At 44.5% G+C, this 27,086-nt stretch overlaps 1 protein-coding gene across 1 annotated transcript; it reads right to left on the bottom strand.

The window, feature by feature from the left end:
- Positions 1 to 5,172: 5,172 nt before the first annotated feature.
- CALHM4 (calcium homeostasis modulator family member 4) lies at positions 5,173 to 22,960 on the bottom strand. Its single transcript, XM_075597672.1, has 2 exons — positions 22,283 to 22,960; positions 5,173 to 6,123 (listed from the first exon to the last, which is right to left on the bottom strand). The coding sequence occupies exons 1-2, from the start codon at positions 22,841 to 22,843 to the stop codon at positions 5,704 to 5,706; spliced, it is 981 nt and encodes a 326-aa protein (XP_075453787.1). The 5' UTR covers positions 22,844 to 22,960; the 3' UTR covers positions 5,173 to 5,703.
- Positions 22,961 to 27,086: the final 4,126 nt, after the last annotated feature.

The following is a 27,086-nucleotide window of genomic DNA, read 5'->3' as shown; positions in this document are numbered from 1 at the left end:
GGACTATGGCATTGGGGCTGTGTTGAGCCAAGTGGGGGACGACGGTAGAGAGCACCCTGTGGTGTACCTCAACCGAAAACTACTCCCCAGAGAGGTGGCCTATGCCACCATTGAGAAAGAGTGCTTGGCCATTGTGTGGGCACTCAAAAAACTCCAGCCCTATGTGTATGGAAGGGCTTTCACGGTCCTCACAGACCACAACCCCCTGAGTTGGCTGCAGAGGGCATCAGGGGAGAATGCCAAGTTGCTAAGGTGGAGCTTGGCCTTGCAAGAGTTTGAATTTACCATTCAGCACAAAAAGGGTAGTGAAAACAGCAATGCTGATAGACTTTCACATCAGGACTATCCCTCTGAGACTGAGATCGTTAAGGGTGCCAGCAGTGCCCCACTCCCCGTTAGGGCCAGTGGGCCACAGGTCACCCATTAAGAAGGGGAGGTGTAGAGGGAGAAAGGGGGTGGCCCGGAATTAAAGGGGTTGCACCCCATATGGCCATCCCCTGACCTCACCAGAGAGACAAGGGGTTAACTGGACTGCAGTCCAGGGATGTGGTTTGCACCTTGTTATACCTTGAAAATGTATGTTCCCCTGTTCCCATGTTTCACCTTTAATGTTGTTTCCCAAGGCAGGGATAAAATCCTGCAGAGATTCCTTTGCAGACGCCATCTGCTAGGCTAATAGGTCATGAAGGGCAGCCGGCTGATTAGCCTAAACACGGTGATCAAAAAATTAACTGCCCTGATTGTTTACCCAAAGTCTAGAGATTAAGTATTAATCAACAGACTCTGCCAGTCTAATTTTTACCTGGGGGCGGAGAATCATCAAACTGGAGTGGTTTGTAAGTGTTATGTCTACACCTACAAACAATGCAGATACTTCATTTGGTAAACTGATCGTCCCCCTGATTTAATTATGGGGCTACAGAAATAAGACACTCAGAGTCCCGGTAGACATGGGCTAACTAGCTGGAGGGCATGGGTTAATCTGTGTCTCCACGTTAGGGATTGGATACAGATAATTGTTCACCAATAGTCTGTATTCAATGTTAAGAATAGGGTTACACAGGTATATAAACTGTGTCAACCCTACAGTTTTTAATTGTGCTTCTGATTCCACCTGGAATGTCACTGGATTGATGGAGAATTGCTAGCTGATACTTCTCCATTCCCCAACCCTAAGTAAGTGTTACCTTCTTGTCTGTTAATTGTACTATATTGCTGTGTTCACCTTTTTCAAGGAATAAATTAGATTTTATTATATCTAAGACTCGTTCAGTTCAACCCAGATATTTGGTGTTCATTATATCTTGTCATAAGCTACCGTGACATGGACACAAAAAGGCCACTGGGTCAGGGCTCGCTCCAGCGGCCATATTGTGTGTTTCGATTGGTGAACAAATAGCCATGTTTGAAGAGTTTCTTTTAATTTTCTCAAAGAAAGTACAAGAAACTGTCCTCCGGAGATTGGGGGACAACAGATGAGCGTTGAGGGACAACCTGGTTCAGGTAATCCTCCTCACACAGGCAAAAAAAAAAAGGCACACATTAACAGGTCTGTGTAGAGGTCTTCAGTGCTTAAGGGTAAACATTATGTGTGGTATTACAACAGCTTATTCCACCACTTCACCCATGGATGGGTATAGGTGACTGTGACGGTGAGGGGGTACCCAGGCTAATAATAAAGGTATTATGCCCGGCTGTGTGCCCCTGAGTCATATTTGGGAGTTTGAAGTGTCAGCTCTGCAACCCAGTTATGGCATATGGACTGTCTTTTAATAAAGATGTATGTGTGTGTTTTACTGTTCCAGGAGTGCTAACCAGCGGAGATTCGCAGGGCATGAGTTTCAGGGATGCTTTTACGGTATAATGTTGTCAGGGTGTGTTTGGGTAGAAGGGGGCCAGACTTGCTGGTCACCCCGAAACATGTACCCAGGAATCCTACCAGATTCTTGGAGACATCAAGACACAGACCAACGGACAAAATCCTCCCTAGGAAGCAGTTAGCGGCTAACCGCCAGATCTCCCTGCTTCAGCACAGACCAGAACAGTAAGACCAGGCAGGGGAAAATCACATTCCAGGGTCCCCCGGTATATGCCCAAAGCCTCAGAACCCAGTGTAGGGGTTTGGAGTCTCTCCCACCAGGTATAAGGTGGCGAGAGTAAAAATGTTTCAAAGTCCAGCGCTTAAATAATAAAAGCGGCTGTTTGCAAACTTTTGTAGGAAGCTCCAAGCACTCTGAAACTTGCTGTGTGCATCGTTCAGATAGAAACATATAAAACGACCATAAAGTAAGTTTTATAAAAATTGATGAATGAAAGTCCTCCTCAAATAGTGTATTAAACATGATAGGAATATCTGGGCTTTCATTCAAGACACCAGAGACAGGTAAATACTCATTTATTGTAGCACCCCACTTAGTATCCGTGTAGTGACTCACTGTAAATGAGCTGAGGATGTGCAGCTCCGGACTTCTAAGGCATCTCCCTGGCTTGATGCCACAATGTCTGTAAAAGTCCGGAGTTGAAAGGGCTAAGTGTCCCTAAGGTGTTAAGTTGGGAGGGGTCCCTCAAGTACCCCCATCCTAGTGTAAAATCTGGGCAGTTTGGCAAATGGTAGCCAGCCGAGACTTACTGTCGCCAGGTAGAGGGGCTGAGAAGCAAAGGTGCTATGTTCACACATGCCCTTAGCAGAATGAGAAGCCCCCTCTGCCGGGTTTGTGAAGTATTGACAAACTCCGGGATAGGTGGGAAAAGTTATTCCCATGGAGAGATTGGCTGCACTTGTTAGGTATAGGGTTCTGAACCCTACAAGAATTCCTGCAGCCCATCGGGAATCAGATTCACCCAAGATTCATCAAGCTTCAGAGATTTCATAATATACCAAGTTTCCAAGTGCCATTACCGTGGTGGCAGAATGAAGAAAGCAACTCCGTCAGTGTACACAACGGTCGCGACTTGCACCGCTGACCGAAGACACTTCCAAGCCATTTCACGAGTAACGCCCGCTCCTGAGAAATTGCTCCTACAGACTTTATTTTTCAAGATTTCGTTCTGGAAACAAATCATTTTGTTTCCCCCCGTCTCAGTAAGCGTATGTTGACTATAATTGAGGAACAGTGTATGTATGTCTTTTCGTGGAATAAATTACAATTTATTTTACCTCCTTGCTTTGCTCAATCAAATGATCCCAGTATAAATGTGTTAAAAAACCTGGTCTCCCGTGACAGTGACTTCCACTGAAAACTTCACTTCAAAAAGATCCATGGAAGTTGTTTAGCTGGATATACCCAAGGGGACACTAGGCCCAAGGGTCGACAGAGGCCATTTTGTTAGAAATGAGGGGCGCCACGTGAAGGGAGGGTTGTCAATTGATAATGAGAGGCTCTATATTCGCATCAATTATCCTTGCCCCCCATTACAACAGCTAACGCTAATAAACTCAAAGGTGCACAGTGACACACACTACCAGTGTCACTTCGGTCATTGTAGGTTGACTTTCTGGAATACTCTTTAAAACATGAAAACATCAAAACAAAAACACTTAAATAGCAAGAATTAAAAATAAAGATAAACATTTGCTTTAAAAAAAATTAAAAAAAATAAAAAAAGGCAACAGTCTGCTTTTTGAACCAGAGGGTTAATTAGAGCTCATCCAGGGGACATCCTAGTTCAGAAACAGTGTGACGGCTGACAACCGAGTAAACTAGTGAACTCAACATGGGCACAAGGTCAGAGCTCTCTCCCTCAGCCTAAGGAAAAATGTATGTCATTGGGATATGATTTGCAGCTTTCTATTGGGGATCCTGCATCCATGTTTGTAGTCCTGAAAGCAATATTTGTAATTTTGTTTGTGTCAAAACTAGCACACACCCAAACAAATATTTGACATTGATAGGAGACTAAAAGTGACCCACGTATCGTGTGTTCATTTGCATGCCACTACCCAGAATGCCTGTGTGCAGGTGACCACTGTATGACGTTTCACGTGGGTTTTTTGACACCTTTTTGTTTTACCCAGCATAACTTAGTTTCTAGTTACATAATAGGTGAGGTTGGAAAAAGTTAGATGTCCATCGAGTTCCACTCATGTTAAATGTAGATGACAAATACTTATCCTATATTTGTATTTTGATCCAGAGGAAGGAAAACAAAAACACACACACACACACACACATACTTCAAAAAATTGCCAGATGGACTTCCAACTCATTTTCCTTTCGAAAAAGGCTGGTATAAGAGAGGTTGGGGGCTGTTAATAATTAGATTAGTGTAGGTACTGTAGCTCCACATTCTGGACTTGATACATTTGACAGCTTTTAGGGGAACAATCCAAGGCAATGGTTTTTTTTTTTAACCCCCTTCATTTCAGCTCCGGGGAACCCTGCCTCCTGAGATATTTCCCTCCATAGTAGGTGTCGTATCCCTCTGCTTTCTAAAGCTCGCGTGCCATGTCTTCCTATTGGCCCATAGGGAATGAGAGCTTTGAAAAGCGGCCATTACGTGATCTCTGGTAGTCGAGCAGAATGGCAACCGGCACCTACTATGGGAGGTAAGTATCTCCTAAAGTATCTCCTAAAGCAGGGGGTCCCAAGAGCTGAAATTAACAGGGTTCCACTCTGAAGACACCCTGCATCAATCCTCTGGTAAATAAAATAATAATGCAACCCAATAAAAATCCCTGTGTAGTACTGCCGCTGTAACAACCACACCTTAGATGCATTATATCCGAGTTAAGGTGGTGGTTCACCCGTTCCTGGCTAGAGACAGAGCTGACACATAGTCATCCCTGTTCTCACGGCTTTCTAGTCAAGTGCTGAACTTACATGGCAGACAAGTGTGTGAAACAGGGAGGTGTGGCTGGCTTTTCAGACAGGGGCAAGCCAGTTTTTTTTGGGGGGGCGGTCAAGTTCCAGGCCTGGCAGGAGTGAGATGACACAAACAAATTCATCACAGCACCAGGTGTGCTAGGCTTCGCAGCTCCAGCAGGCTGCACAGACGTGCTCATGAAGGGTATACATTATGTGAGGTAACAGCTAGTGTAATAAGCTCAAGGAAGCTGCACAGCATCACACACACACCAAGAATAGGTCATGTGCTTCCTAAAGTCATTCATTGTGCTTTGCATTTTACCCTGATTTAATTAACAAGCAACATGGAACATTAGAAGGAGCCTGTTTCTGCTCATGTTTTAATGCAAAACAATTTATAGTATAAACTTTCTTTATTTTTCTGATTTTCTATCAAAAAATGTTTTCACGTGTACCAAACCTAAAACAGGTTTCTTAAATTTGACTCCGACCTTTAATTGCAGCAAAGTCAATGACTGAATGATGCAAGGTATTTAACATAATAATTGTGACACACAGGGTGCTTTTCAGCATCTGCAATAGTACTGATCAGGGCACTATCATAGCAAAACTCACACGAGAATGGAAGCTTTCATGCGATAATGCTTTGATCGGCACCATTACTGTATAGTGAAATACCCTCATAGGCCCTTTGTGCTTTGGCTAACAAATAATGGTCTGATTCTTTATGCACTTCCATATATCATACTTTATCATTAGGTCTCCACTACAATTGAATAGATAGAATACTATTTATGGCCACATTATCCACAGATATGGAACATTAAAGGATGAGGTACAACACAATGACCCGTCATTTGGAAAGCAGTTATAGGAGGTAGCCACCGCAGGTGCTAGTTTATGAAGGTGCAGCTGCATCTTCAGAGCGAGCGCTTGGTCCTTGGTCATTGGAAACATATTTCCCATCCATAGGATCATCATCTGCCCATGCATGAAGAAGACTGTAATGACAGTGCTCATCATCAACCACGCTCAGAATGTCAAGTCCAGAGATGGTTCTCCAGTCCCAGCGAGACGGTATACGGATTTCAGTAACGTTCTGACTACCGGGTGTGAAGCCAAAGAACTTCTTGAGGTTTTGTTTGGCATAGATCTTGGAGTGTTGGTCTGCAGCTTGCTCAAAAAGTGTCTGCTCATTGTTGACATAGTTGGTCCAGTACCTGAGATGCAGGAAGCTAAGAGGAGAGATGCATTTAGCTATACACATGATGAGGAATACAGTGATTGCCACAACTGCCACCAAAAGCCATCCAGATACCTGAAATAAAAAGAAAGGGGGTTATTTATATTGTAATGTGAAATCAGATACTCAGAGCAATGTTTATTTCCTGTTACTAGAAGAATAAATGAAAAGACATGACCCTCAAATAAACATAGTCCTCTACAAAAGAATAGATCAGTATTTAGAAGTCAGTAATTTATGTCTAATCTAAGATACACTATATTCAAGTTCGGATAAACTACATACTCAAGCATTCATCAAGCACAAATGTGGAGCATCCCACACCTGATTCGGTGTTAATTGTCATTGACTCGATTGACCGCCAATACCAGATCCGTGCTTTGAGAATCTCCACTATGAAACGGATTCTAATTCCTTAACTTTTAACCAAGAGCTAAGAAGAAGATTACTCTTCGTAGGTGTGAAATAAATGTCAACTTATTTTATCCAAAGGCCCATACTGTCTCTCATTGGCTGGTAAGAGGAGAATTCCCTTGGCCTCCCACTAGAAATCATAAGAGTTGAAACAGCTCTGTAAAGTCTCAGATATTGTCATGGACTTACAGAGATTACAAAGAGAAGTACACAAGTATTCCCCTATGCTTCCAAGCGGCATTATACAGCAGCAGGTATTTTAGGAGGACACTTGGATGAATTACAAGATGTCTGGGGAAGCATGGGCCCCAGAGGTTTAGAGAAAATGCCCCACAGGTGTAACACAGTAGCTCTCAGCAACCATGCTTATGACCTGGGTTGAAAGGAAAATTGAGCCAAATGAGGGATATTCACAGATACCCCAATGACCCAACAATCTCTACTGCTTGTAGAAATTCTATGGATACAAACCCTAAAACAAAAACTAGAGTAGGGTGCTGTTAGACGGTACATAACCCAAGTGTCTGCAGTGAGCAAACCCTTATTTACCCAATTACTGCATGGAAGCAGCCATCGCCAAAAAGCAAATGTGTGTACACCTATCCTCAAGTGTCAACCTTATTGTACATTGTTTTTTTTTTTTTAAGTGAAACTTCTATACTGGCACCCACCATATGAAAATTTCCCTTGGAGTAAATTGCCTTGTTAGTGACGGAAGTGGACTGCCGGAAGTGATGTCACTGCTGGCAGAAGAGGCCGTTGGCTCTGCTGGCAGCTCGGTGCGCAGAGGCCTCTCATGCTCGTTGCACATCTGCATAGGCCTCCCGCTCATAGCGCGCTTGCGCAGAGGCCCCCGGCCCGCATGCACAGAGGCCTCCAGCTCACAAAGCCACAGCAGCAGCATAGGGCGACATACAGACGCACACACAAAATTCAGTTAGTATAAATATAGAAATGCAAATTCTTTGCATTTTGTCACTGAAATTGTGTTTTGATTTTTCATTGAAAACATCACCACAAATACAATTTCTGTGACAAAACAGTGACAAAAGACAAAGAAGTTTCACTTCAAATGCACATGCTTGACACACACACGCCCATTGTTTTTTTAAATAATATGTGTGACATGTGTTCCTTCCATCTTAGTTTGTAGATAATGGATGGTCTTTGTGTATTGCAGTATAGAGCGGGGAGCGGGGAGACCTCCCCACCTCATTCTACAACCTTCTATAAAGGCTGCAGTCCACTTTTGAGACTCCTGTCTAGTTATGCAACAAGTGACAATAGGAGAAACAGCACTTACGTATACTTCAGTAAACTCTAAAAGTGTATCAGTGCAGTGATCAACATTTCAGTTCTATTTGTAAATCTTTCTCCTTCAATTGGAACCAAAACGTCGACCACTGAACCAATACATTTTCAAAGATTTTGCTAAAGTTCACGCGAGTGCCGTTTCTCCTCTTTTCACCAGTACTCCTGAGTTGTATCAGCATTTAGAGCACCCTGTAGCAGTATACCTAATTGTAGCCAGGTACCCTCCAGTCTCCCCGTGCTCCCGTTCCCTCCCCCCCCCCCACTCTCCTTACCCTCAGAGATGTGCGGCAGGGTGACAGAGTCGCTGGCGGTTCCCTACGCTGGGCGCCGCCATGTTGGTGTATGCGCACGCACACGCGAGGGTTGCGCATGCGCGGAAGTGGCGAGGAGCTGCCCGAGTGCCTGGGAGCTTGCGCAAGAGCAGGGCAACTTCGCGGCGGCCATTTCAGGGGGCGCACGAGTGCAAGGTGCAGAGCGGCAGCCATTCGAGGGCGAGCATGAGGCTCCCTATGTTAAAGGCTGCAGACAGGACTACAGGCCCCATGATGCTCAGAGGCAGTGACACCACCTGACACCAGGGAGCCAGTAGGGCTGCAGGATTCTGCTGGATGAGCAGGAAAGACTATTGCATGCTGGAACAGGAAGCAGCCAGTGAAGACCAGGAGCCTGATGCTGCAGGTTGGTCGACGGAGCAGTGCTCCAGGAACTAGGCCAGAGGTTAATCCCCAGGGTCCAGTTAGTCCCATGAGCCACTGTAGATGTGTTCTGTGTACTTGCTATGGGGAAGGCCTTAATGCAGGGACCCTTTCATATAGCATTAGAGAGAGATATGCTGCAGGACATTGCCTAAATGCCAATGCAGCCTGAGTGCTAAGAGAGTATCTGACTCCATAGCAGAGACAGTTTGCAAAGGATCATCCTGATGGGGATCCCTTCCCTGGGGAGTCAGATGGTGGATTCATCCCTGCCAGGAGCAGAGCGTCGCGCCGTGGGATCACTGTGCGGAGTTGCTGATTTCCAATGATTATCCTGGTTAGGACAATAACCAGGAAGGTAGTATATGAAGTGCACCAATGGGCCCCAACACAGGGAAGTGCTGTCCCTCACACTCACATTAACTGTACAGCTGGTGGACACTCAGAGGTTAAGTGCCCTGGCACATTGGTACACAATGGACATGTGGATTGAAGGGATGGTATGTATTCAGGGGATTAATGTTATTCATATGACATAATGATATGTTGATGTTATGCAATTGAGAGTTTCATTGAAGTTATAGTACCTGCTCAGTAAATACTGTTTATTCACATTGTGTGTATTTACTGTATGGTTGTTCTGGTGAGGGCACACTCCCACCACGTTGGGATCCCTCATCAGTGGAGGCGCTGCACCCAGTGTAAGTAAACCCCAGGTTCCCCATGGCGGAAGCTTAGCCCTCCTGGTTGCAAACAGGTACAGCATCAGACTGATAAGTAATCAGGTACACCTACCCACCCCAAATCTTACTTAGGGTGGGGGTAAGAGGGCTACATAATCAACAAGCGTGAGTGCTCCCACTCCAGTATCACTAGTTACGTATGTAACACACAGCTGCTGTGAATTCTGTTACAATTCTTTCTTGTCCACATGTGTTTCATGATCAGAGATGTCAAACAAAAATGACATTTCAATGGCTAAAACCTGTCCACTGATCTCAACAAGTATGTGGTTTGCGTACTTTTCATACATATATTTTGGGAGTATGATTTTTTTTTTTAAACTTCGTTAAATTCCTTGTATAGCACTAAGGGTTAAAAAGTAGGATCAATGTAGTTAGATTTTGATTTGACAGTTTGCCTCGAGGATGTATTGAAGAAACACGTACTATCCCAAAAGTAAAATTCTCCTTGTCGTGGGAATATAATAAATTAATTTTAGGTTGGTACAGTAGTTCATGTGAATTCTTGTTCAGTCTATTCTGGTCAGGGAAATTTGCCAGTGTAATGAAATAATTCCAGACAAACGTTACAAATCCCGTCAGTCTTTCTATTTGATTAGAGTTGTTTTTCTCTTAAACTAATGAAAGAAATAAAACATTTCCCTGTCTTTAGAAGTTCTGTCCAAACAAATGTTTTGTTTTGGCTTTTACACTGTTATAGACAAACATAGGAAAAAATGTTAATGCATATTTACGATTGAATGCAGATACTGTAATAGTGTGAATAAGGAATATCAATATATGCATTCAAACATTTATATACTGTAGATTCTGACATTTAGAAGAATTTTAGCATCTCAGAAAAGTTATCTTAATGTAATGATTTACTTGTGGATGTTTATAGGCCCAACTGCGGAATTTCAAGTGGCAGAAACCGATTTCCCTTTTTCTTGTTGATAAATTAGCTAGGTGAGAAATCTGTCATTAACGCACGACTCCTTGTTTTATGTGCTGTACACTTTAGTAATGTAGGATAAAAGCAGGTGGTTGAATATAATATAATATAATATAATATAATATAATAATATATATAATAATATATATATATATATATATATATATATATATATATATATATATATATATATATATATATAAAACAAATAAAGTAGCACCAAAGTATTGGTGAATATAAACCTTAATAGTGACTAAAGTTATCTAATAGTGAAACTATACCATGTATAAGTGCATATAAAAAATATATATATATAAGTTTTAAATAATGTGCAATAATGAAGTGATATATAAACATACAACACAATAAATTCTACAAAAATAATATAAATATGTGCACTGATGAAAAAAGCGTGCATGAAAAAAGAAAAAGAAAGAAAGGTCCAAACAGTCCTTTAAAATCAGTCCATAAATAGTAGACAATTGGTGCTGATATGGGGGTCTCCTGCTGCTCTCAAAATGGATGAACCACATCAAGTGGAAATCTAAAAGAAAAAAAGAGAAGAGAGCGTACGCTCCATAGCGTAAAAAAAGTACATTTAATGGTAAAAAGGAGGGGGAAGGGAGGGGAGGGGGGGGAGGAATAGCACTCACAAGAGTAAAAACAAATCAGGCAATTTGTGAATAATTCACCACCATCCCGTTTCTCTGCAACAGAAGTCCACAGATCGAAGCTCCCTCAGGGCTGTAGGGCTGCTACCAGGAAACCGGAGATATCATCAAAGGCCAAATTCATCTGTATGAGTCCCAGAGATTGCCTCCAACACTTAAATGGCCGCAATATTAACTTGCGCTCAAGGGGGCCTCCTCATGCGCATGCGTGAAGTTGTAATGACGCGATGAAAGCCCTTTGAGAAAGTCGCCGTCTGGTGACGAAACGCGTCGGGTAACGTCATCGCGTCATTGTGACTTCACGCATGCGCACGAGGAGGCCGTCTTGAACGCGAGTTAATATTGCGGCCATTTAAGTGTTGGAGGCAATCTCTGGGACTCATACAGATGAATTTGGCCTTTGATGATATCTCCGGTTTCCTGGTAGCAGCCCTACAGCCCTGAGGGAGCTTCGATCTGTGGACTTCTGTTGCAGAGAAACGGGATGGTGGTGAATTATTCACAAATTGCCTGATTTGTTTTTACTCTTGTGAGTGCTATTCCTCACCCCCCCCACCCCTGCCCTCCCCCTCCTTTTTACCATTAAATGTACTTTTTTACACTATGGGGCGTGCGCTCTCTTCTCATATATTTATATATATCTATATATATACAGCTAAACCCCGTTATAACGCGCCTCGTTATACCGCGATTCGGTTATAACGCGGTTTTCCCGTGGCTCCCGTTTTTTTTTTGCACACTGCACACACTGCACACACTCACTGCACATACACTGCTCATTGCTCACACTGCCACACTGCACACACACTGCACACACACTGCTCATTGCTCACACTGACACACTGCACAAACACTGCACATTGCTCACACTGCACACACTGACACACTGCACACACACTGCACACACACTGCACACACACTGCTCATTGCTCACACTGCACACACTGACACACTGCACACACACTGCTCATTGCTCACACTGACACACTGCACACACACTGCACACTGCACACACTGACACACTGCACACACACTGCTCATTGCTCACACTGCACACACTGCACACACACTGCTCATTGCTCACACTGCACACACACTGCACACTGCACACACACTGCACACACACTGCACACACACTGCACACACACTGCACACACACTGCTCATTGCTCACACTGCACACACACTGTACACTGCACACACACTCCTCATTGCTCACACTGCACACACTGACACACTGCTCATTGCTCACACTGACACACACTGCACACATACTGCTCACACTGACACACACTGCAGACACTGCTCATTGCTCACACTGCACACAATGACACACTGCTCATTGCTCACACTGACACACACTGCACACACACTGCTCACACTGACACACACTGCACAGACACTGCTCATTGCTCACACTGCACACACTGACACACTGCTCATTGCTCACACTGACACACACTGCACACTGCTCACACTGACACACACTGCACACACACTGCTCACACTGACACACACTGCACACTGCACACACACTGCTCACACTGACACACACTGACACACACTGACACACACTGCACAGACACTGCTCATTGCTCACACTTACTGCACACAGCTCTCACAATACACTCACATGTCAGCAGCCCACCCCCCCTCACATGTCAGCAGCCCCCCCCCCTCTCACATGTCAGCAGCCCACCCCCCCCCTCTCACATGTCAGCAGCCCACCAGCCCGTTTTTCACATGTCAGCAGCCCACCAGCCCGTTTTTCACATGTCAGCAGCCCACCAGCCCGGTGGAGGTTGGAATAATGACATCACCCACAGGGGGCGGAGAGCGGACGGCTTGATTGACAAGAAGAGGGCTGTGGGCGGGGCGACTGAATGAGGCCAGGCAGTAAGAGTGCCCGGATGTGGGATGCTTGTTCTGCAGTCATTGGTGCCATATAGGAGGAGATAAGTGGGCGTGGCTTGCATCCTTTACCCCCCTTTGTCTCTATGGCAACTCCTCCTGCCCGGGTGATTTGCAGTGCAGGGTGGGCGGAGGTGAGTCAGAGCCGGGCGTGGTGGACCCGGCCGGGGAGGGGGAGCCTCGCGCTCTGGGACCCTCTCCCAGCCTCTCCTCCCCACCCCTCTCCCTCCTTCCCGCCGCTCACCAGGACTCAGTGACGGGAGCTGCCGCTAACCCAAGTCCCGCAGGCTGTGCGAGGTGCTGGTATCTGTCACACCCTCCCTGACCCCGCACAGCGGCTCTGATGCTGGGCGTAGCGGTGATGACGAACAGGTAGGGGACCTGAGAGATGCACTGTTAGCATTGCTATATTGCAACTTTTAGGTGAGTGACTCCGGTAGATTAGTGTCTCCTCACCCTGCCCACCCCTACACACACACCTACACACACCTACACACACACCTACACACACACCTACACACACCTACACACACACACCTACACACACACACCTACACACACACACCTACACACACACACACACACACACACACACACACACACACACACACACACACACACACACACACACACAGAGTCTCTCTCTCTCTCTCTCTCTTACACACACACACGCACGCTGGGAGGACACAGACACGTGCAAAACCAGGGGGCTGAGAGGGAGGACGGATGAATCGCCGCCATTTTTAAAATTTTATTTATTTATTTATTTAACTTCCTTCCCTCCTCACTCCCGATCAGGAGCGCGGCGGCCATTTTTTTTTTTTAATTAGCGCGACCCCGTTACTAACGCGGTGGACTCGGGGTGGACCCCGAGCACCGCGTTATAACGGGGTTTAGCTGTATATATATATATATATACATACATACATACATACATACATAGCCTAGCTTCCGGCCACTATCCTTCTGTTGGGCCCTCACAGTATAAATCCTGTTAGGTACAGGCACTGTGAAGGGTAAATTCTCTTATGAAGGCCTAGCTTGCTATTGCAGCCTGGATGCATTGTTACTCTATCCAGGTGCGGGCCAAGCAACAACCTGAGAGTGTGTCCTCTTGGGGAAGATACTGGTTGGGTCACAAACAGTTAATGTGACTACTGTCAGTATCAGACCTGCCCTATTATGGGGCAGGGTTACAAGCCCACCCCCTGGGTATATACTTACACTCTCCCAGAAGTCAGGAGTCTGTCTCCCCTCCCCCTGAGGAGTGGGAGTGTGTGTGTATCCTTTGCACCATCATGGATAAGGAGCTGGTTGGGGCCTTATACAAAAGAGAAGGCTGTAACGTCTGGCTGTATGACAATAAATATCTCGCTGAGGGTGCTGTAAACCGCGATGAACATCCTGAAAACCTGTCCTGATATCTCCCTACACCACCGTGGTGCACTCAGAGCCTCCTGTTCCAGCCAAACAGGTACGCACCGCACCAGCAACACCAGGTAGCCGGATGATCTCACATAGGGTGGGGGAACAGGTGCTACACATACATACATGCTTCTCTTGTTTATGTCAGTCACCGACACTCACCACCTTCTCCTGTAGAGAGGGAACTTCCTCCCATGTTACTCCTGGTCGTTGCCCTGGGCTTTTAATTTTCTTTGGATCAATTAATGTACCTTCTGTATCCAATTATGGTTATTTCTTCTTGTGATATGTCTAGTTCACTGCCATTTTAATTTATTCACCCTTGTGATGATGTTGCAAACCTTTGTTTGGCTTCAAACCCATGCATTCTTTTTTCCTGTCTCTTTGTATAAATACCCAGCATACATCTCTCCATACTTTGAGTTGACAGCAGCTTTCGAATTGGCTTCATATTTAGGGTCCAATTTTCACATTCATACTCGAGCATAGGCAAAATAAACTGGTTGAAAACTTTCCTCTTGAGCACAGTGGAAGGTTCCCTTGTTCATTACAAATATGCGCCATCCCATCATCATTCTCCTATTGATTTCATTTATTTCAATCTTTGCAGAGTTAGGAAAAACAATTAATAGCTGGCACTGCAGAGGACTTGGTGAAAAATGAAAGAATTAATTACGTTATCAGATAAAGGTTTCGGTCCCAGTTAGGGCATTTTTTCTTCTTCTCTTCTCTCCCACATATTGGACATCATCCACTGCTCCTCTATTTTTTGAGAATCTACATGTGTTTGGAACCAAGGAGATGGAGGGGGAGGAGGTTGGGTTGAGTTAGGGATTATTTGTCTATTCAACTTTTTCATAGTGCCCTATTGCACTTTAATGTTCACTTCTGCAGGGCCCCCAATCTTTACGTTTAAATCTCCCATAATGAGCTTGAAAATTACAATTTATTGTGTTATGTTGGTTGCTTTCATGGTAGAAGTATTCATCTTCATGGTGTGTGTGACTTGATGCTGTTTGGATTTAAAAAACAAAAAAAAGAGAGAGAGAAAAAAGCATGTAAAGAAAGGGTGTGTCTAACTTCATTTAATCCAACACTCTAGCTTGGGGAGATCATTAAAGTGCCATGGATGATTAAAATTGTTTTCATTGCCAAAATGGGCAGTTATCACAATGACAGTGATTACATGATGCTACTGTAGATCCCTCGCTCACTGCTCTGAATGGATGAAGAACAAGGCTCTTTAGTAGAGATGTTTCCCAGATTTTTTTTTCACATTTTCGTCCCAAAATCCGTTTCGCGGTGTAAAATCCACTAACCGGATTTGGTCGGTTTTAACACTCGCAGATTCAACAAAAACCGCCATTGGATACAACCCGTGGACGGATCTGTAGAATCCAAATCAGTGGATTAAGCAATTTGGCGGATTCTTAAAAATTCATCAATGGATTGCTGAATCCACAAATTTGATTCTACAAAACCACAACAGGTTGCGGAATCCACGAAGTATATTGGTAATATTATTATTATTAATAATAAATTAAAAAAAAAAAAATCAGCAAAGCACGAATCACCCATTTTGAGATGGATCCGCTGAAATCTGCGGACCAAAAGAAGGATGGTAGGAGCTGTGCCAAGTACAGCATATATAACAAAGCATGCAAATGTAACATTACTGGCGAGGGTAACTTTAGGGGGGAAGCATTTATCAAAGTATACCATCTGCAAATGTATTTTGGTTAATTTGCCTCAATTTTGCAGCCGACTGATAAACAGCGGATAAATAGCGCCTTTCATCCCTAATACAGTCATATGATCAATGTAATGACTTAATCAAATTTCCTGTTTTAGTTTATGGTCGGTAAAAGCCAAATGTAACAGAGGTTGATTTACTAAAGTCTCCTTCTGCAAAATTGGGGCAAAAGCAGAATTTAAAAAAAAAGGGTCTGCTCCAGATTTATCCATGGAAAATCTCCAATTACTTTCAATGGGATTCCTTTGCAATGATTAACACTTAGATTGTTAGCTCTTCGGGGCAGGGACTCATTTTCGAATTGTTTTGTTTGAAGCGTTTATTCCCATTGTGTTATGTCATGTGTATTGTAAAGCCCTATATACCTGAATGGCGCTATATAAAGATACTAGCTGAGAGACCCGGCGTTGCCCGGGATGTAAATGCGTAATAGCGGAGGGGGGGGGAAGGGGAGCGGAGGGGGGGGAAGGGGAGCGGGGGGGGGGAAAGGGGAGCGGGGGGGGAAAGGGGGAGCGGAGGGGGGAAGGGGGAGCGGAGGGGGGGGAAGGGGGAGCGGAGGGGGGGGAAGGGGGAGCGGAGGGGGGAAGGGGGAGCGGAGGGGGGGGGAAGGGGGAGCGGGGGGGGAAGGGGGAGCGGAGGGGGGGAAAGGGGAGCGGAGGGGGGGGGAAGGGGGGTGGAAGGGGGAGTGGGGGGGGAAGGGGGAGCGGAGGGGGGGGAAAGGGGGAGCGGAGGGGGGAAGGGGGAGCGGAGGGGGGAAGGGGGAGCGGAGGGGGGGGAAGGGGGAGCGGAGGGGGGAAGGGGGAGCGGAGGGGGGAAGGGGGAGCGGGGGGGGAAGGGGGAGCGGAGGGGGGGGGAAAGGGGAGCGGAGGGGGGGGGAAGGGGGGTGGAAGGGGGAGTGGGGGGGGAAAGGGGAGGGGGGAGAAGGGGGGGAAAGGGGAGTGGGGGGGAAAGGGAGGGGGGGAAAGAGGAGTGGGGGGGAAAGGGGAGTGGGAGGGAAAGGGGAGTGGGGGGGGAAGGGTGAGTGGGGGGGGGAAGGGGAGGGGGGGGAAAAGGGAGGGGGGGAAAGGGGAGTGGGGGGGGGGGGAAAGGGGAGTGGGGGGGGGGGGAAAGGGGAGTGGGGGGGGGAAAGGGGAGTGGGGGGGGGGGAAAGGGGAGTGGGGGGGGGGGAAAGGGGAGTGGGGGGGGGGAAAGGGGAGTGGCGGAGGGAAAGGGGAGTGGGGGGGGGAAAGGGGAGTGGGGGGGGAAAGGAGAGTGGGGGGGGGAAGGAGAGTGGGGGGGGGAAAGGGGAGTGGGGGGGGGGGAAAGGGGAGTGGGGGGGGGGAAAGGGGAGTGGGGGGGGGGAAAGGAGGGGAGTGGGGGGTGGGAAAGGGGGGAAAGGGGAGAGGGGGGGGTGGAGAGCAGGGGGCATATGTATTGTCATAATTTATGTATCTGCATTCCCTCTCCCCCCATCCGGGAGTCCGTTCCCCCACTGTCTCGGCGGCTGGCCGCTCCCCCTTCTTCGTTCCCCGATGGCTCGGGGCTCGCTCTTTGCTCCCCCGTTCCCCGTGACTCGGGGCTCGCTCCCCCGTTCCCCGTGACTCGGGGCTCGCTCCTCCGTTCCCCGTAAGTCGCTCCTCCGTGACGCGCTCCCCCGTTCCCCGTGACGCGCTCCCCCCCGCTGCGATCGCTTGGTCCCCCGATGTGTTGGACTGAGGCGCGTGCAGGCGGCGGCAGGAAGCGCGTGCATGTGTGGGCCTGGGGCCTGGCCTGTGTGGGCCTGTGGCGCGAGGCTGAAATAGGTGAGTTACTGGGGCCATCAGTTGAGGCAGGACGCGTGGTGGTGTGACTTACCTGGGCGGGTGGGAGGTGTGTGTGTGTGTGTGTGTGTGTGTGTGTGTGTGTGTGTGTGTGTGTGTGTGTGTGGTTGGACCTTTGGCCCGTCACTCCGCCTCAGGCCAATGAGAGGTGTGCGGGGGCGGGCGGGCCAAGGGACCAATGAGATTGCCGCTAGGGACAGGGAACACACCAGGGAAACATACATACATACAATGCTTTCAGAAATACATGCATACATAAAAAGAGTGCTGATTTTGCCGCCAAGAGAATATCTGTAAACAATCAATAAAGTGTGGAAAAAGGACTACTTAAAGCAGACATTAAAAAATTTATGGTGGGTAAAGAAAAGAAAAAAGAAAAGAAAAATCTCCAGCCTACAGTGTACAGTAAATACAAATAGCACTTGTGGTGCATTTGAATGGCTCAGGCAGGTCTGCAAACCTTTCATACTTAATTTAAGCAGCAATCTGCCAGGTTTCAGAGGAGTATAGATTTATAATTTCTCTGAATTCTTGAGGATGGGTAAAAAAATTGGCATGGAAATTCCCTGCTGGCAAGTAAATTAGTGATAAGCTGTGTCACCCCAAAGTGTCACATAAAGTGTCTGTGGAATTAATACTGGAGTTATCATCATCTGTGGATGCTCTCTACATCTTTTAATATCCTTAAACCTGGATGCATACTGAATACTATGGACTAATTTCTGATTTCATTTCCTCACACAGGTACGTTTGTTTGATTGGCACCCTCTATAAATTTAAGTCCATCTGCTATTGATCTTTATTTAACATCTACCTGGTATGAACTGAATAGGCAGACCCCTCCCTAAATTGTTAGTCAAGTGACAATGTGTTAGAATATTTAAGTATGTCTATCTTGGCTGTGTCACAAAGTGTCTGTGGAGTTAATTCTGGAATTAAATACTACAAGAACATATGGACTCTGCACTTCAAAAAACAACTACAACCTTGTAACTGTGAGAACTTGACTTTCTAAATTCTGTGATAATTAGTACTCTTCCTATCCGCCAATACTGGTTTAGCCTCTCCTCCTGCATCTCACTATGCCCTCTCTATTGCTTTTTCTGTTTAATGTCTCCTCACTCCTTTGTAAACGTTTGTTCTCTCCAACATCCCCACTCCCCTCCTATCCACATTTTTTCATCTCTCCTCCCCTCCACCTATGTCTGTGCCCATACACTGCACCATTATTTATACACCTCTTTCCCAACAACTTCCTTACCCCTCAATAAAAGTACCCCCACAAATCCTCTATCCACACCCTCTTTCTACTCTTTCCTGCTGCTGGGGATCTCTCTCCTATTCCTGAATTCAGACATACACACACCTGCTCTCACCCGCGCCTCCCTGCCATCTCCCCCATGCAAATGGTGTTAACCTTCTGATTTAATACTGACCAACCTTAAAATTTGCCCCACAAATAAAGAATCCCAATAACCTGCACTCATGGCTATTGTCCCACACTCACAGTCACTCCTACCACCCATTGTGGCCAAGCACTGCCATCTACAGCACTTATTCCCTCACCTGCGGTCTCTGTAAGTTTCCCATCATACCTCTTAGATTGTAAGCTCTTCAGGGCAGGGATTTCCTTTCCTATTTTCTGATTTTGCAGCAATTAATGTATTATAATTCCCTGTATTTTATCCTTTGTGAAGCGCTGAGTACACTTGGCACTATATAAAAAGACATGCAATAAGGATGCCACTAGAAGCTACATTCACGGGTGTATATTGAACAATGCCCGTGAGATACAGTATTTAGAGGGGGGAGGGGGCTCATCTGGATGATTGATGCCTTTCTACCCAAATTGAACATAAGTACTTTCAATAAGTTTGTTTGTAAACATGGGGAGATACCACTATGTTCAACAAGAGGTTGCACAATACCGGTCTCCTCTTTATTGGCTCTCTCTGACGTTGATGAGGGAAGAGAAACCACTTCCCTGACAAACACTTCACTGTTCAGAGGACCCAAAGAAATTAATTTCCAAAAACAATTGCTATTGGCATGGTTACATTTGTTTATGGAAGCCAATTACATTCTTTATAAAAGCTTGTTTTCTGGTTACATGGTAACATTTCTCATATTAAAACCCAGCAGCAGTTTGATCAAATTCCTCTAATAAAAATAGCAAATTTGCAAAATGTTGAAGCCGTGGTTTTTGTTTGTTAATTTGCAGATTTAAAAATGATTTGAAAATGTGGAAACTTCTCCCCCAAAAAAAACTCACCAATATTCACTGACCCTCTTTCCAAACTATTTCTAAAAGTTGGTGTCGTAGTGCAATTTATGCATGATAGACACGATTGGTGATTTCATATCGTTGCAAAATTTTCACCAGTAACAAATGTCCAGAGTTTGCCAAATTGTGCAAAGGTTTCGCCCTATCCGCTGCTTTTAACATTTGTTTTAAGCAATGCATATTTTAAGCATTTGAAGAATCGGTATACTCCGTTAAAAGAGAGAAGGAAGATATATTTCAGGCTCCAGAGCTCTTTACACTTAATTTTAGCCATATTGGTGCCTTAGTCTATGAGAAATAAAAAAGAAAAAATAGGTAGTATGGTACTTTTTATTGGACCAAAAATAGTTTACGGTGTACAAGCTATTGAACCTCACAGGCTACCTGAAGAACCCAATGAGGTTGGAAAGCTTGTACACCAACTACTTTTAGTCCAATAAAAAGGTACCATACTACATTTAATAAAAAAGGTATTATACTACATATAATAAAAAGGTATCATACAGTACTACATTTTTTTTTTTAGTTGCACGCCTGGGGATTTTTTTTTTATATATATATATATTTTAAATAGGTTTTAAGCAGGGGGTCTCCAGAGCTTCCCTTTGTAGGGGGTGCCGGTATCTTGGCAGTTTAAATGTCCCACGTCACGTGGGCCAACAGAAAGCCGCAAGGGATGACATCACAGCTTCCTATTTGGACCGCAGGACGCTGAAGATTTAAAGCCGCCATATTGATAGCCCCAACTTGCCCCGTCTGGGCTGCTACCGGCACCCCCTTCTGAGGTACAGTAAGTATCTCAGGAAGCAGGGGGTGCACACAGCTGAAATTTAATGCTGCTCAGGTAAAAAAAAAAAAAGAGAAACAAGATAGCCATCTAAGGCAGATGACAGAGAAGAAATAAACACAATGCAATAAATGGATGAAAGGGACAGTGAGACAGGACTATACATCCATCAGCAGAGTGCAGGGGGAGTGGGGTTAAGTGTAAAATTCACAGAGGCAGGGAGGAACATTACAAATAAAATGATGGTAGTGGGGTAAAAACCCCATATCAGCATTAAGTCCTTGTTTTAGTGTATTATTTTGAGTTCAAATGTTTTCTGTTCTTGAGTGCTTTTAAACATTCCATTGAGGATTTGGATTTTTTTATGGACTGATCTGACTATGAGAAGTGGTGTCCTTCTTTGTGGTGTGTTATTGTGTGTCTGTGCAGGTTCGCACTGGTTTGAAGTTTTTGGCTGGTTTCACCAATGTAGCATCCTTGGTCACATTTGCTGCATTGAATCATATACACCAGTGTCCTGGATGTGCAGCAGAATGTTCCTTTGACATTGAATGTTCTATGTTTGTAACTAGCTGTGGGATCTTGGCATATATGTTTGCAGCATGTGTTGTTGCATGGTCTTGTGCCATAACAGCGTGTTTTAGTTTGTTATGAAGTTTTCTATTGACTAACTTCAGTCTGAGGTTTGGTGGTTACCGAAATGCAAGGATGGGAGGTTTGAGGAAACTGTCTTAATGTTTCATCCTATGTCAGCATGGTTTGCAGATCTTTGATTATTTTTTGCATTCCCTCTAGTGCATGGTTCTATGTAGGGTTATATGTAGCCACTAAGTGTTATGCATGTGGTTGTTTTTTTTCTTTGTGTTGGCATATGTGTTCTCATGGGGCTTCAAATGTAGTTGTGACAATAGTCTTTGGCTTCTATCCCTTCAGTCTGGATGACTCAGTCAGGGTTTTGTGATGTGTTTCTGTATTTAGTATACCTTCTGCAAGATTCTTACATGACACTTGTGGTAACTTTAAGAAAACTATCCAGATGCTTTGTAAATATAAAGTTAATGGATAAATCTGGAATTCTACGTAATCAGCTGAGATTGACTTTGCAATTATTCTATGCATTTAGTTACAAAAACACTGAATGGTGCATATAGATTGAAGATATGTTCTTCAGGCAGAGACTTGTGTTTTTTTTTTTTTTTTTTAATATAAAGAGCACTAACTTGTGAAGATTCATTTTTCGTTTCATTTTATATGTGACACATTAAGCACTTCTCAGCTTATTTCCTTTTGTGTTCATGCATCAGGATAGAGTTTAACATTATTTACACCTATACAGTACCATATATAAGATACAATTGTTTTTAGAGCTGTTCTGCATTAGGTACGGAAGTTTCCCAATTCATAGATTAAGGTCTTAACCACTTGCAACTCAGTGTTTGCTATTTTCATGCACCCACGGAAACCCTACTTGACGACAACTATAATAATTCGCGTTTCAAACTTACCTGGGACTGGTATTTGAGATCAAGGAGCACTTCATCTCTGATCACAGTGAGGTTCGCAGGAATATGCTGTGCACAGGGGAACTTGGCCAGGATCTGCTTCCGATCTGTAGGGCTCACATTCCTGAAGATGTCATATTGGTCAACAGAGGCAAACTCACTGAAAGCACACACATAGTAGGACCCATTCAGCAGGGTGACCGCCAGCCATGTGATGGGAGCCACCAGTGCTCTCCCAGTGATGTTCCCACACACAAAGCAGATAAGCTTATACTTCAAGAAGTCGAACGGTTTACCCCTCTCCTGGATGTAGGAGTTCTGAGAGGAGCCAGTGAAGAGCCTCCACGTGTGGTCATTAAACACAAAGCCCACAATGAGGAGGACCAAGGCAGGGACCCCCAGGAATGCCAGGCCATAGTTCACATTCTTTGTGTGGCTGCAAGGGCAGCTGAAAGCGAAGAAAGAAAAAAGTTGCTGCCCACCAACAGTCAAAAGTGCAACTAGTGCATTGAAAATAATGTTTTCCTTGTTTTTCAGAAACGAAATTAGCGATTGCAAAGGCATTGTGTGTGTGATTTGTTTTCAGCTGCTCTTTTCTTTTTTGGTTCAAGCTGAAGTGATCCTGCTCTCACTGTTGATGTTATGTGATCTTTCTGGCTTTTCTGGGTGTGCCTATTTTGTAAGGTCCTGCCTTTTTAAGCAACACCCTATTTCCTTCCCCCATGCCTATGGGAACATAGTGAATGAAAACCATGTGAGTCAATGTAGCCTCATTTGTATTCAGGGACATTTTTTTTTTTTACCTGTATGTATATTGTTACTATGTTGCACTCCTAGCTACTATACAGAATAAAGGTTACTATAAAACCTGTTTTAAAGGGCATCAAAGCCTTACAATAACATGCCCCTTCTTACATTGCTGAAGAACCCAACCTCTGGCATACTAAAACATAAGCACAAAGGGAAAATCTGCATGTAAATGATAAAATATCCTAAAAGAGAAACATTTTTTTCCCTTTTATACGGAATATTTTGCAAGCATTCTGTGTGCTAAAAATATTTGTTTTGCCCTGCCTGTATTTTTTTTTCTCTATATTGCTACATCCTGCAAAATATTGCATTTTTTCACATATCTCACACTTCTAGTATTCAGAGTCGGTGCTGACATAGTTTCATGTACATTTAGTTTAATGCACATTGAGTTCTATTTATCAAAGTCTGCCAGCTGCAAACCAGGGGAAAGAACCGCACAATAGTTATCACAGAAAATGAATCCCACTCAGACTAATGGGATTTTCTATACCTTTGATCAAGCTTGAGCAGTTTATATGTACAGTTTTTAAATGAAATATTCAAAGATATAAGTATTTTGCGAGGAAGACAATGACTTTGCCGCTTTCTATTTGCCCGCAGCACCCATGAAATTTGGCGGCCATTTCGATTTCCCAGATGTGTGGGACCCAACGCCTGCAGTTTGAGCAGAGATCGCTGGGCTGCAGGAGCGCGCGGCGGAGGCGCGAACGCAAGCACTGTCCCGCAGCAGCCTGTCTGAGCGAGCCCTAAGCCGGTAAGTAATTCTGGAACCACCACGTCCCTGCAGATAAAAATAGCGTGGTTTGTCTTCGGAGAATCCCCAGTTCGAATTCTGGAGCTAAAAAAATGATAGTGAAAATAAAAATGTGTAGGAGGATTTCTGCAATAAAAACGCGTTCGACAATTTGTGTAACAAGACAGCACTGGTGATTGAACAGTGTTATGTTTTACACCATACTGATTAAAGCAAAACCCACACTGTGACTACATCATAGGGAGGTTAAGTTCAAAGCCGCACTGATGTTTAAAGATATGAAAATTACAGAAATTTGGGAGGAGTGATAATTTAGGATGGGGAACATATTTGCAGGTGACAATCTTTAACAAGACCCACACAGGTTATTTAACATCATTCTTCTTCTTTTTTTCCAGAAGAGACGGGAATGACTAAGAATAGGAAAATTCGTGGGCTAGGAATCCACGTCTTGGGAACACTCACTTTCTGGGAAATGTTTGACCAAGTGACTAACTACAGATGTAGCAGGCATTATTGCACCTGATGCAGCTACAGATGTAGCAAGATTTACTGTTTCCGTGACCACGCTAAACCAAGTGTGATAACCCCAAAATGTCTTTGCATTTTGCGGCTCCATGACAGTGGGTGACCCTTGGCTGTCAAATGGAGTTTTGCGGTTGCCATTGTAACGTTGTAAAAGTTTTTTTTTATTAAAACAGTTTTAATAGCCACAGAAAAATGGAACGTTGCAAGTTTAGGGAACAGCTGCACACAGTTTCGACTACTCAACTGATGGAGTGGGGATGGTTTGTTCAGATACAATAGCGCAGTAGACCTGCCCCTTTTTTCACTCACGGCTACTGCTATTACTATGATGTCTGCTCCTTGCTAGCACATTGTGTGCGTATTGCTGCAACTCACCGGCGGGAGCATTAATGTTTACTGTATCTGTATGTAGGTGATCTGAATAGAAACAACTTCCCGCTCTAATCTGTTCTCACAGTGTGTGTGTGTGTGTGTGTGTGTATATGTATATATGTATATATGTATATATATATATATATATATATATATATATATATATATATATATATATATTTGCTTCAGCTGGGTAAGTTTTACCTAGAAACAAAGAGAGAGACAAAAGGAAAGAAAGTTGAATGAAAGGGGCAGAGGGATGCACGGTTACAAAGACAAAGTACTGTAGTTATTCTCTGCTATTAATCTTTTCTCTTCAATTTTATGATAGGATATATAGATATATATATGTATACCAGCTAATAATTTCCAGTTGTTTTAACACCGTTACGTTACACCGGTATTAGGTTACATGCTTGATATACAGATAGTACCATCAAATCTCTTCTAGTATACCTGTGAATCATTTCCAGTTAGCACAGCAGAGCTCTCTCTACTCCATGCTTGTATAGTAGCCAATCAGTGCTACGTGGTTTAGCATTTTCTTCATACTTTTTCATTTTATTCTATAATTTCCTTATTTTGAGTTTTTGCTACTATTGTAAAAAAAGAAAAACAAAATAAATCAAGTTTTTGCAACACCAAAATCCTCGAAATTCTTAGAAACAAAACCCCTTCCAAAAGCAAAACACTAGTGCAAGTGTCAATCCTTGGTTATATGCTATTTCATAGCGGCATCCTGCAACCAGGATGAAAATGAAAAGCAAAGATGATGCGTAAAAGAAAGTCAAGCATTCAAGACTGAATAGAAGAAACAGGCAGAAGTTGGTGGGAAGAAGAGATGTGTGGGTAATGTCACTCTAGGCTGCAAGAGGAAGAGTTTGTTCATTGTTCAAAAACAGTAAACCTAAATTGTTATCATGTGCTTTTAATCAGTGCCATATTCAAAAGGGTGCATTATAGTCTTGGTCTGTATAATGCTCTGGCTAGTGCAACACGTCCCTTCAAAGTCTTGTTCCAGTCTGACAAAGAGCTAAGAGCTGCAATAAATGCTTTGTTTTCTAATCCATGTAGCTCCTTTACAAATTCTTTTTTCAAAGGAATGTGCGTGTCCTGATCTGTGTGACTGTTTTACTGTTTCATTTTTAGTGCTGTTTGTATCAAGTGTGGTGTTAGAACCAGAACGAGTTGGAACAAGGTATATAGAATAGCGATGTACCGGCGTTACCCGGTGGCTTTTCATCTACCCGGAAATTAGCCCGGACCCGGCAGCTGGAAAGTGGACCCGGCGCCGGGTATCCGGATAATGTCAGGGTAGTTGAAAAGTATCTCTTACTTACCTGCTGGGAGACCGCACGGACATCTGAACAGGTGAGCAGAGGTGCAGGGGCGGTGGGGCAGCACCACAGTCATGTGGAGCCCGCACGGGAGCTGCAGGACTCCATACTGCACTGTGAGCTGGGACCATGGGACCGGAGCAGGAGAAGAAGCTTTCCTATTAGACAGGTAAGTTGTCTCCACCCTCAGGTAAGTGAAAAACCGGGTAGCCGGGTACCCGGCCGGGTACAAGGCACCAAATCCTCCGGGTACCCGTCACCTGGTTTAAAAAAAATGTAGGACCTGGTCCAACACTAATATAGAACTACAGTAAATTGTTAGCACTTTATACTGCATTCTGCAACAATAAGGCTGCACTTAATGTGCCGCCGACAGCGACGTGACGTTGCGTCAAAACAAATGTATTGCGCGGTCGTGTGCGCTTATAGTAAGTCGCGATAGTTCGAAGTCATCTCAATTAGGCTGCACTTATAGTGTCGGCTACGGATCACCCATCTCCGTAGCCATAGCGAAAGTTGTAATTTGGGTTTTGGAGACCATCTCTGGCTACAAGGGGAGTGATGTCAAGCAAGGGGGAAGGCAGAGGGGTGGAGACAAGAGCAAGGGGGAAGGCTGAAATGGAGGAGAGGAGTTGTAATTTCTGTTTGTATGCCGAATATACTTTACTTTTACTTTAAATTACGGGATAATTTACTATTTTAAAGTTGTTAATATAGTGTGTTTCACCTGACAATCACACATGGGGCCACCAACAGAAATCATGGGGCCCAGGACAAATGAAAGAACCAGGCCCCCCCCCCGCCCTATAGTACACCTACCACGAAAAAATATTTTTTAGCGCGCAACTTTTACTTAACCGTTTCCCATATTGGGAGTATCAGAGCAGGAATGGCAAGCCTGAGGGAGACTGATTCCTCTAGCAGCCTGGGGAAAATTTCCTCTAGCACTGAGTGGACTCAGGATACTCGGAGATCAAGAAAGATTGTAGTGGTATGGGATGCC

This window comes from Ascaphus truei, chromosome 4 (genome assembly GCF_040206685.1).
Source record: "Ascaphus truei isolate aAscTru1 chromosome 4, aAscTru1.hap1, whole genome shotgun sequence".
Classification (NCBI taxonomy): domain Eukaryota; kingdom Metazoa; phylum Chordata; class Amphibia; order Anura; family Ascaphidae; genus Ascaphus; species Ascaphus truei.
The sequence above is the reverse complement of the archived record's forward strand: the minus strand, read 5'-3'. Positions and strand labels throughout refer to the sequence as shown.